Source organism: Coloeus monedula (assembly GCF_965178545.1).
Source record: "Coloeus monedula genome assembly, chromosome: 1".
Lineage (NCBI taxonomy): Eukaryota > Metazoa > Chordata > Aves > Passeriformes > Corvidae > Coloeus > Coloeus monedula.
Window position 1 is genome coordinate 148,432,320 of NC_138781.1, and position 12,537 is coordinate 148,444,856.

The 12,537-nt window shown below is 45.8% G+C and overlaps 1 protein-coding gene across 4 annotated transcripts in view; it reads right to left on the bottom strand.

Annotated features, from left to right (window-relative positions):
- MTSS1 (MTSS I-BAR domain containing 1) overlaps positions 1-11,326 on the bottom strand; it is a 125,553-nt gene extending 114,227 nt beyond the window's left edge. For all 4 annotated transcript variants that reach the window (XM_082298009.1, XM_082298007.1, XM_082298010.1 and 1 more), the window contains exon 1: positions 10,628-11,326. In XM_082298009.1, coding sequence (XP_082154135.1) covers positions 10,628-10,699 — 72 coding nt within the window. In that variant the 5' untranslated portion in view covers positions 10,700-11,326. The remainder of the gene's footprint in view (positions 1-10,627) is intronic.
- Between the last annotated feature and the right edge of the window lie 1,211 nt (positions 11,327-12,537).

A 12,537-nucleotide genomic window follows, 5' to 3' on the forward strand; every position in this document is an offset into this window, starting at 1 on the left:
TCCTCTTTCTAGTTTGAAAAGCATCAAGGGCCTGTCTTATGAATATTTCTAGGCTGCATCTAAAGTCTCAAATTTTCAACGCACTGAAACAGGAATTTTGCTGGCAAGAGAGACTTCACCCTTTATAATGACACAGATATATACACACCACCTATTCTATTACTCCTTGGTATTACCCACCTCATTTCAAATACACAGAATCACAGAATGGTTTAAGTTAGAAGGGACATTTAAAGAACATCTAGTCCATGCCCCCTGCCAGGAGCAGGGCTATCTTTCACTGAATCAGGTTATTCTCAGCCCCATCCAAACTGAACATGAACACTTCCAATAATGGAGAATCCACAATTTCTCTGGGCAACCTTTTTCACTGTCTCACCACCCACAAATAAATCAATTTGTGTCTAATCTAAATCTCCCCTACCTACTCCCTCTTTCTTGTATTCAAAACCAGAACTCAATCAGCCAAGTCCCAATACTGATTTCAAGAGCATCCCATAACCCGATGTTGTCCATCATCTGTTTTCCAGGGGTGCAGGACAAGAAACAATCAGTTTTGCTTCAGCAGAGAAGTTTCGGATTGCACAACCCACTCAACTATAAGACCAGGTAACAGGCAACTCTGAAAGGTCAGGCAGCTTCCTTTCACTAGAACTCTTTCAGGAAGAGTAACACATTTATATAGAGGTCTTGCAGAAATACTCCCACAAGACAAGGAAAGAGACCACCTGACTTCAAAGTCTCATTTGTCTTTCTAAGATAAAGATACTGCCGTGCACAGAGGAAGTTTGAGCTTAGCTCCATCAGCAAAAGGGACTCTCAACTTGTGCTAAACCCTCGCTGGGCCAGGAATGAAAAGGCATCAACAGCAAAAGACATGAACTTCACAGGATTTCACAGCAAGAGCTGAACACAGACATTACTGAACGCAGGAGCAGACAGGTACAGATTCAGGTCTGAGAGATTATAGTGTATGCAGGTGAAAGTAAAGGCACATCAAGGATCAGAATAAGATGTCATTTAATCAGTAACTACCCTTCAGGAAAGAAAGCAGGGGTAATTAAAATCAGAGTCTTGTATCCATACATTTACTTCCATTATTTCTGCCTCCTGTTTAGGGAACGGCAGGATTAGAAACTAGTTTCCCTCAGCATGCACAGTATAAATAGGCATGCCAAGCTTTGCTTTTCAAGGTGATACATTATCACAACATTGAAAATTATGCCACAAAACACTACTGTAGACATCTTATATGCTATTAAAAAACCTGTCAACTGGATACTTCTATGTATCACAGAACCACTTGTTTAGTATTTTCAAAACTGTTTAGTTTTTAGTGTTTAGACGTTAGGACAATAAAGAAAACAGATAATGGCATGAAAAAAATCAAGACTAAATCTTACACAAGGAAAGTCCAGAAAAGGGTATTCACACCACTGGGGTAAAAAACCCAAACACCACCACCACCACAGATACCCATTTTTTCTACATTCCTAAACCATCTGAAGAACTCTAAAGAATGCCCACTTCCCTTAGTAGCAGCACTGAAATGCAGCACTACTTTAAAAGAACACACATATTTATTACACCATTTAAAGGGGGAGGGAACCTAAGTTTGGTACCATTCTGTTGTCAGAGCTCTGGAGCCTTTAATTTGTATTATAATAACACCTGCCCTCCATTAGTCTATGTTTAAACATCCCCAGTGGAGGATACCAGTTGTCCTATGGTTGTGACTTTAATTTGTAGTACAGCAAGGACCCATGAAAACTCATCCTGGCTTACAAATCCAACTTAGGAGCCTCCTTCTTTGTCAACACGGACCACGTCAAATCTGTACTATCCACAGCTCAGCTTCATGGTTTGTAAGATGAAAAAACTCAGCTCCAAAACAGTCACTTCACAGTTTAAATCCAAGACTGGGTAATTAGCAAACAAAAGTTAGACTCATACTGTGAGAAAATACATCATGTATAAACAGTCTCTCCCTCTCTAAACATAGGAAGTTATTCACAAGATGGGGGGGCGGTGGGAAACAACTAGCCACAGCTTCTGAAGACCTTTTATCCCATGCCACATTAAAAAAGCTAGACATTAAGTAGTCTTCCAGAGGAAGCATATAGTTCCACATTCTTCCCTACAGGTCTGAACAAGTTTGCAAGCCTGAATAGCAAATTTCTCCTCAGAGACTCATCAATACTGCCTTGCATCCACTCAATCATTAAGTGGCCACTGTTCACACTCAGCAGCTATTTTCTAAACCCACAATATTTCAGCTGGATCAAAACAAAGATAATTAAAATATCAGGAGGCAGTCACTCAAGTTAATACCTACACAGGACAGCCTCAAGCCAACAGCCCTGTGTTTGTAACAACACCAACCCCACTGGGGTCTCATCACTTCTTCCCAAGCAAGCAGAAACCCTAATTTCTGACCACCCACTCAACACAACCTCCATTCCACAAGCAGTCATGTCAATCTCCAGGACCCAAAGTACTAACAAGCATTTGAGCTGACTACAAAAGTATCTCACTCGGAGAAAGGCAGCAGCCAGGTACCCAAGTTTTCAGTGCTTAATTAACTTTGCCTCTTGACAGACAGTGAAGTGCAAGTACACTATTGCAGGCTACTTTCTCTCCATTTCACTCATGAGAAGATAAATAATCCCTTTCAATCTCCAAATCAGACCCCTGGTTTGCTCATGCATCCATGAGCATCCATGTGGCGTGCTCCCAGATGGTACATGGATGTTCGGAGACTTCACCAATACAGCTTTATTAACAAAAAATCCCAAATTATGCCTCTACACAGAGGGCTTCAGAGACACTACACAGCATACATGTGACTTTTGTGGCAAAAAAAAAAATATATATTTTATGCCTGGGTGAGAAGCACGGTGGTAGTTTATGTGGAAGACAAAACAAGAACAAATGTGAACCTTTCTGTACCATGAACCAAGTGTCTCTAGTTATACACTCATCGGTAGCATTGTACACACCAACACAAGCTCATTCCCGCAAGAGCTTGTTAAAGGATGACCATACTCCAGCTAGCATCCTAGGATTAAAACCAACTACACATCACTTATGGTTGTTGACCAGAAGAGTGTAAAGTACAGAGCTCACACAAAACCCCACAAAGCAGACAAATTATTCATGATCAGCTTATGGTTAAGATGTTCCAGTCAGGCTTCTCCACTAAAAACTGAGAGAGGTTCTGTAGTTTCAGTTACAGAAGAGGAGTTCAGGACATTTTTGTTCAGAATTTATAGTCATTTGTAGATGTCATCTCTTCTGCGTACAAACACCGGGTTATCACAGTGGTGAACAGCAACACATCTTTATCAGTAAAAACAAAGTGTTACGTATGTGAGAATAGAAACCTATTATACTGGGAGCTTAAAAAACATCCCCTCATTAACTCCATGTTGTAGATGCACCCAATTTCTTCTTGTCCTAGGGGGAGGGAGTAGAAGTCACTAAACCTGCAGCCATAGCTTGCCTTTCTGTAAAACGGGAGCCATTCTTTGGAGCCAAGTCACACAGAGAGCACTTTGAAGATGAAAGCTGCTATGGTCTTAGCCACAAAACTACTAGACATTTTGTCTCCAATCCTTCCAAACATCTTAGCATCCAAGCTATCTCAGCCCAGCAGGAAGAATTCCATCAATGTCCTTAAAGGTCAGCACAGATCCCAGCAAACAAAGCAGTGCTTGGCACCTTACAGTATCACGGTAGACATAATTTTCAAATTGAAAACATACCCTTGAAGATATATGTAGCCTAAAGAGACTACTTCATTCTGAAGAGTAGCCCCTTTATGATACTAACTCAAACTTCTCTGTAGTCATCTTCGCATGCTCTAAAGTAGACCAAAAAGCCTTTTAAGATTTAGTTCCTATTTTGCTCTCTGCTTATCTTCAAGGCCACACTGTCTTTGGGTAGACCATGAACCTTAAAAATGTTCTTCAGAAGTTGAAAACACATAGCATGCTGCTATGCACAAGTTTCCATTCAGAGATTCATCAAGAATACTCCACCAACTCTTGCAACTCCTGTACTTCAAAAAAAAAAAAAAAGCAAAAGAAAGTTGAGCTTTTCAGGTATTTTTCAACAAATATTTGGGTTCAGCTCATGCAAACTCAGAGCTCAGGAAGGAAGCAGTAACCTCCACTGAATATGACCCTCTGTTAGGTATTAACCAGCACTAAGCCTGTAATTACACAGACTTCTTGTTCTCCAACATTTGTTCAGTCAATTGTGTTTCATGCAGCACTGCACAACTCCTTCCACACTTACAACCGCACAAACCTTACTATGCAGCTCTTGGCATTCTGCCAGGTCCAAAAGGAGTACTCTTAAGAGATATTAAAAATCCTTGCCCTGGGTGTATGTCACAGGATAAGCCAGCCCCATACACATTTACGTAGCAAATGTTCAGCAGTTGTATAAATTGTTAACACTCACATGAGTATTTGGATCAAGCAAACATGTGTTCCTAAAAAATAAACTACTCGTGAGTAAGTATGTTCCCAGCTATACCCTGTTCCTTGAACCCCAGCGTTTAGGCAGGCATGCAGTGGCTCTCTTCCTGCACCATCTTCAGACTTTGCTGCATGTCAATCCCTCCCCCTCCAAGATGTTTACAGAAAGATACTGCAGCTGCTTGGAAAAGGCAAGAATCTCAGTGTATGCAAACCAACGGCCTGAGCAAGCAGGTTGTTGGGAGGCAGAGGGGGTAAGAAACCAGAGCAGCCAGCTACGCTCCAAATGCCTCAGTGGTAAAACCTTTAAGGAACAAAAAAAAAGTGGCAAGAAAAGCAGCAAATTAACTCATTTAAGATTTTTTTGTGAAGGGGAAGAAACACTAGTTTGCTAGGTTTGAGATAGATAGTTGTCCTAAAGACTGTTGTGTAAGGGACATGCCAGTGCAACATGGCAGGTGTGCTTCCTCTCCAAGCCTGTCTGTTGCACACAAAACCATAGAATGGTTTGGGTTGCAAGGGACCTTACAGATCATCTGTCCTAACTCCCCTGCCATGGGCAGGGACACCTTCCAGTAGACCAGGTTGCTCAGGGCTCCATCCAACCTGCCCCTGAACTCTTCCAGGAACGGGCACCCACCCACAACTTCTCTGGATAACCTGTATCTCAACACACTCACAGTAAAAAAATTTCTTGTTTATATCTAACTGAACCCTGCCATCTTTATTGAAGCCATTCTCCCTTGTCCTGTCACTACATGCCCTTGTCAAAAGTCCTTCTCCAACTCTCTTGTAGACCCCTTTTGGTAGAAAGGTGTAATAAGATCTCCCTGGTTCACAGAGACCTGCCTCTCAAGCCTGTCAAAGTCCCTCTGGATGGCATTGCTCCCCTCCAGCATGGTGACTGCACCACACAGCTGGACGACATCATCAAACCTGCTGAGGAAACACTCAATCCCACTGTTAATGTCACCAACCAAGATGTTAAACAGTGCCGGTCACAATACATGACACATTCATTTTTCCTTACAATAGTTATCATTCTTAACAGCTGGATTGAAACAAGCCCTTAAAATCATTCAACTGAACATTCCTAACCTCCACAGAGATCTCAAGCTTCAAATAAAGCACAGCTGGGGAAGAGCTGTTGCACTACAACATGTCACACTAAAATAAATTTGCCCAGGTTCTCTGCTACGTGTGTGCTGTCCCTTGGATTAACACAAAGGCTGAGGACTTGCAGCTGTACTTGCTGTAGTAACTGTCTCAGCAGTTCTATTTGTTCCATCAAATACTTTTTTCCACTGAGTTTATATTATTTGTGTGAATATCACAAGGCATTCACAAGCAATCAGGGATACTTAACAAACAACTCTTAATTATTGATGTGGCCACCCCTGGGTCCCAGCTTCTACAAAAGCAAGATTAAAATGCTGCTTCTCACTGGTCACTTCCTGAAAGGAGATAAGAGGCTGCAAAAACATAAATGTTTCTCATGCCCATATGTTCATGTACTCTCTCTTCTGCTTTGACCAAGAACTGCAGGACTGAAGGCAAAGGGGCACCACTGCCTAGGCTGGGAGTCCCAGCAGCAGCAATGGAGTTAAGGGTTCACCTCCTCTAGAGTATTAAAGTAGAGGTTACTGCCAGAAGCAAAAAGTTTATTTTACTGCGCTTTCAGCTAAACAAATATAAATAAGGCACATACACATATAATAAAAGAGTTTCTAAAATTTTCCAAAAATTCACACCTCCTTTGGGAACCTGATTTTTGTTGATTATCAGGACAATACCTGCACATCCCTTACATGCAGGGAGATGAATGAGACTAAGTGGTAACACCCACTTGACCCATAAAAATTTAGTAAATCCTGTGACTTGGTATAAATGAAGCCACAGACAACCTGTGTTCATCCAAATGCTCATTACTCATCTTCCTCCCATGCCCACCGCACAGGTGTCAGGTGCTGTGCATACACAGCAAGCCCCTGCTCTGTCAAAACACATGTTGGCAGAAGAGGCAAGACAAATAAACAAGCTAAAAGCCAAAGAAACACCATCAAGCAAGTGATGAACTACAAACACAGCCAATTTCAATGTTTTCAGAGGTGTTTTCTTTCTTCTTCAGGATGGTGGAGAACAACGTGATTAAAAGGAATATAAAATCAACTCAGAAGGAAAAGCAGCATTAAAGAAAATCTGCTCTGCATGAGAAGACAAGTTCTTTTGAAACCCATCCGCAACAGGCCCTCCCAAAAATTAACTGCAATGATTTGCTTTACACTAAAAGAGATATTGAAATTAACAGCACATTGCAGAATCTCATTTCTCAACTGCCAGAAAAGAGTTACCATTCAGATCAAATACTCCCTTCCCACAGGGAGCTACAGAAAACTCAGCATTCAAAAACAAGCTGCACAGCGTTTGCACGTAGCACACAGCACTACTCCTCTGAGGGGACATGCATTTTATTTTTGCTTTTATAAACTTTGATTGCTTTGAAAAACATCTTGCATAAGAGTATAACAAATCCTAAGTGCCACATACTCAGTGATGTATCGTAGGAAACACCAGGGCTGTGACAATGGATCAAAATAAGGATGGGATGGGCAGACACGCTCCCACCTTTATGATTCTTTAATCAGATCCTGAAATCTCAAAGCATAGAAACCCAATTCTAGAGCACAACAGCCAAGTACAATTCCCATTGTGGACTTTTCACAAACAACCCTGTCATCATGTACACCACCATATTACTCAACAAATCTGACCCTTGTTTTGTATGGAAAAAATGGACTTCCCTTGTCAGGGGATTGAAGTTCCAGATGTTCTGTTCAGCCTGGAGGAGACTGAGAGGAGACCTCATTGCAGTCTACAGCTTCCTCACGAGGGGAGGTGGAGGGGCAGGCACTGATCTCTTCTCTCTGGTGACCAGTCACAGGACCCGAGGAAACAGCATGAAGCTGTGTCAGGGTTGGACACCAGGATAAGTTCCGTCACCCAGGGGGTGTCTGGGCACTGAAACAGCCTCCCCAGGGAAGTGGCCACAGCACCTGAGAGATTTTAAGAAGCGTTTGGATGAATCTCTCAGGCACAGGGTGGGATTGTTGGGGGTGTCCTGTGCAGTGCTAAGAGCTGGACTCAATGATCCATGTGAGTCCCTTCCAACTCAGAATATCCTGTGACTCTATGATGTACAATAATGTGCTGTATAAACAAGATGTTTACTAACTGTTGTTATATTTACTCAATAACATCATTTCTCCAAATCACTTAACTTTATGCTGAGTTGTTTTGGAGCAGGTTTTGTTGAGTATTAGCCACAAAAATATTTTTGGTAGAGAGTGGAGAGAAATTTGTGGTATATGGAGAAAACATTAAAGGCCATTCCACAGACCTCAGCCAGCAAGAGACAATCTTGCTGTCACAAAATGTGATGTGTTAGTCACACTGACATATATTACCCTTATGAAGTTTCAAATCTAACACAGTATACAGAGACAAACGGAAACAATCACATTGCTCGGAATTATAATCCCAGCTTCTGTACCCTTGTCAAGATCAGGCAGAGCTCAAAATTAACAACAGGTACACCTGAGCTAGTTCTGTGTTACTGCGAACAAAGAGAAAAATTAGTCCACATGTACTGCATCTTCATCACCTCAGCTGCAGCACCCATCTGCATCCACTGGCAAGACTTCAGAGTAATTTAAGCTGTTCATTAACCCTACCATCTTTACAACAAAGTTTAAGGTAGAGCAATACATACGATAAAAGAACCTGTGAACCATTTAGTTAAAAAAAGGCAGATGCTGCTTCAAATCCCTCAGCACTGCAGGGCATGTGGGGCCTTGATCACAGCCTGCGATGAGAAATAGGCACAGATAATGCACTTGGGTATGCGTGGGCAGACCCCTACGCAACATCTCCAAGATCCTGCCAGAAACCTGCCCACACAGATCTGACTACGTGAAACAGTACTTAAAATGCTAATTTTCACTTTACTACTAAAGGTATGATTAGTTGAAAGGTTCTGGTTAACTATCAGAAAATACCTACTTTTCCTTAGAAATTGTTGTGTTCCTTTGTGCACAATTCACAAAGAATCCTAGTGCATCTCATGAGTAGTACAGCATCAGCTGCATCAAACCAAACCACAGGTAAAAATTCTTTGTTCTACTCATGCTAAATAATGAGCAGTTTTTTTAAACCATAACAACTACCATGCTGCTAAAGATCTGCAGTGATTTCTTCCAAACCTCCCCCCTCAGTTCACAAAACAGGTTCCACTACTAGAAAGCATTAAGAAAAAAATATTCACACCTGTGCCCATCTTCATACGCTCATGTCAACATGTTTTCTGATGAGCAGCATTCCCATGCAAGTAGCAATGTGCAGAAGAAAAAAAATGAATCCACAGAGGCCCACTGGCTTAAGAGCAAGAAAAACCAAATGCACCACTTATGGAAAGAAGGAAAGAATAAACATATCAGTGTCCCTCTGTGATGAAACTCTGTGATGAAACCACACTTCATCTGGAACAGAACATCTCCTGCGTGTTCCATGCACTGCCCACTAAAGTGATTCCAGGATTTGTGATCGTTTCCTGCTTTTGGGGGGGTTTCTTTCATTTTAAAGTGCAGTCATTATTAAAAATCCAAGGGGGTTGAGAGCCTGAGGACCACCACTGCCAGGTCTGCAGCACTGTCTTGACAGATATACACAGACTCCCCTCTCCTCTCTGCAATCTACCTGCTATTGACAAGCCATGCTTTTATTTAAATGTCTCCTAAGATCTGTTGAGAGGAAAGTGCATATGAACACTTGCCAAAAAAAAACTTCTACTGCAAACAGCTTCTCCACACCCCCCTCCCCCCCCCGCAAAAAAATACACTAGAAGCCATTAACCTCTGCCAGGCTCCCTCCTAGAGCAGACCCTGTCCTCCAACACTACTCGGCAGCTCTTTCTCCCGCAGCCCTCGCTGCTCACCAGCCCTGCATGGATTAAAACACCCAGAGAAATCCCGTGCCCCTGGCTGGGAGAAGCAGAGCACGCACGGTTGCCGCCTTTAAATTACGGCAGTCCCCCATTATTTGACACGTCCCTCAACATCTCCCACAACGGCATCCTTCCCAGTCGGCCCAGGCAGGAAGACAAGCTGCCCTTGTCCAGGGGAACACTGCAGTATTCTGCAGTACGGCCGTATGCCGGAGGCTGGGCGCCTCGAGCCCTGGGGTTTGGGGGAGACATGACGGGCAGAACACAGCAGCGCTTTTACGCTCTTTATTTCCACGAGAGAAGGGTGGGAGGCACCCGCTCACCCAGAGAAAACCCTGCTGAAGTGCCCTTGGCTGCCAAGGATAGGTTGGGAGCGCCTCTCTCAAAGGGACCCTTTGGCAGAGACGGGATCAGCACAGTCAGGCTTCTGGTGGCTGGTGGAGGGACCCGGTGACTTGAAACCTTTGCATCCATTCACAGAAAGAAGGAAATGCCACCTCCACGAGCATATACAGCGTGAAAATAATACCACATAAACGACTGAGCTGCAATTTTAATTCAGGCACATATCAACTTTTGAACATCTCCAGGCAGAGATTTTTTTGCCATCGCGCCCATCACCCTGGCACCGAAATGCTCACACTGCCCTTCCCAGCCCCACCCCACGGCTGACATGCTCCGTGCCCGGCTCCGCCGCACCACGCTCCCGCCCCGCTGCATTCATTCTGCTACCGATCTGACAACCCACACCAGGGGAGAAAAAAGGAGAAGAAAAATATTTGTAAAATAAAGAGGCAGGCTTGGAAATCGCTGACCCTGGTGCAAGGTAACAGCTTGCATATTTGAGCAGGACAAATAGAGAAAAGAGGGAAGGAGGAGGGAGGTAGAGGTGGTGTCCTGCAACCAACTCGCAAGCCCCAAACCCTGGGTGTGAAGCCAAGGAACCCCTCTACCGGGCTGGTCCCGCCGGCGGGGACGCGGACCCAGCCCCGGGGCAGCGTCCCCCCAGCGCCGCGGGGGAGGTCGAGCCGCCGCCAGCCCCCGATGCGGCTGCACCGCCCGGGGCGAAGTTTCGCTGGGCCAGGTGGGAAGAGGCTTCCCCTCCCCTGTGCTCCCCCACACCCCTTACCCCTCAGCCTCTTACCTTCATGTCGCTTATGATGGTCTGGAAGAGCCCTCCGAGAGCACTACATTCCTTCTCTATCACAGCCTCCATTTTCCTGGCTCGAGCTCACTGGAGGAGCAGGATTTTCACCGCTACCGCTGCAACTGCACTGCTCAGCTGGAGGAAAATCAGATACCCCGGGCTCCCACCTCACCCAAAAAAAAAAAAAAACAAAAAAACCAAAAAAACAACCACCAAAACGGAGGGGGGCGGGGAAGGGGCAAACAAGCTAATGTAGGCAATGAGAGGGAAAAAAACAAACCACCCCAACACACCTGAACCCCTGTCTGCCTGCACCTCTACAGCGGGATAAAATCCAGCGCTACTGGCGCTTCTCTACTACACGCACCTCCCCGGCACCCGGGCACTCAGCGCCGAGCGGGCACTACGAGCCCATGCGGGAGCAGCCACAGGCCCCATCTCTGCGCATCGCGGCCCCGGCCCCCCGCGCCTCCCGGCACGGCAGCGCTCAGGGCAGCGGGCGCCCGCGGCGCTGGGCGAAGCACACTCCGAAAAGACAAGGGGCAAAAAAAAATCCTTTTCTATAAAACAGGCTCGAGCGTCAAGCCGGTCCTCGTGGAGCAGCCTGGAGGAGTCTCTGCCAACCCCAGCGGACCAGGCTACAGCCAAAGCACCCAACCCGCTGCCTGCCCTTCTCCGGGAACAGCCCGCTCCGCCCGGCCGTGCCGCTCCCGCGGCGGCAGCACCCGCCCCCGCCCGGCACCGCGCCGAGCACCCCGCCCGCCCCGCCGCGTCACCAGCGCGGCCTCCGATTGGCCGCGCGCGGGTCTGGGGACCGCGGGTTCGCGCCCCGCTGCCGACGGGGCGGCCCCGAGGGTTCCGTCGGTCCCGGTCCCGGTCCCGGTCCCATCCCGTCAGGGCAGGAACTGACTTGCATGTTTAGGATTCGGCGAAGAAACTGGTTTTTTTCTGTTGACGTTCGCCGAAATGGCCGAAGTTCGGCTGTTTCTGATGACAGGCGTCTGCCTGAGCCCCCCGATACCGAGCTGAGAGCTCTCAGCAAAGCTACAGCCTGGGGAGTACAGCCGGCAGCAGCTGTGGGGCTGCTCAGTCATCCTCTCCCACAAATGCCAGACGATAGGCAAGACTGTGAGAGTGGGTTGTATGAAACGTGGGGGTTTAAAGTAATTCAGTTTTCACAATTCGCCAGATTTTGCAAAACACTGTGGTCGAAATCCTCTTTTTCTGCACGCAGACAGGCGGTGGCTCACAACCTGCACGTGTGCGACACCGGCACGTGGCAGCACACGCCAAACACACCGAGAGTGAGATAGAAATGTAGGAATTCGAGTTATTAAAATTTATCCTACAAACTCTGCCTGAGAAGAGCCAGTGTCTGTGCCAATGTATTTGCTTCATTTCAGCCAGTACCGAGGTAGGTGCATATGAGGGATTGCATCCTCCATGTTAATTTCTCTCTGAGGGGAAAGGCTGGACAGGTGCCCTGTCTCCAACAGGGCCATAGCAGCACAGGCTGCAGCAGCAATTTTCCTCTGCTTTGACCCGCATGGGTCTGACCAGGCGATTAATTTTGAGCTCTGCATGACCCTCGCTCCCAAAGACAAGCTCAATAAATGTCCCTATGGGCTTGTGATAATGACACCTGCTCATCTCATGCTGAGCTTCAGGTGCTGTCGCATAACCAGCATGACAGCGTTCCTCTGGGACACAGTCACAGCCAGCTATCTGGTAGGGAAAGTTGGTGGCCTACTTTGCTTTCTTCAGCCACCCCATTTCTGGGATGATTCTTCTTTTAGTGCAAACAGTGGCTTGGCTAACCTCATTTCTGGAAAGGTTTCAGAGTGCAACAATCCGTGTGGGAGAGGAGGGTGAAAAATCTTCTGTAAGAAAAGCTGTTGTTTAAGGAC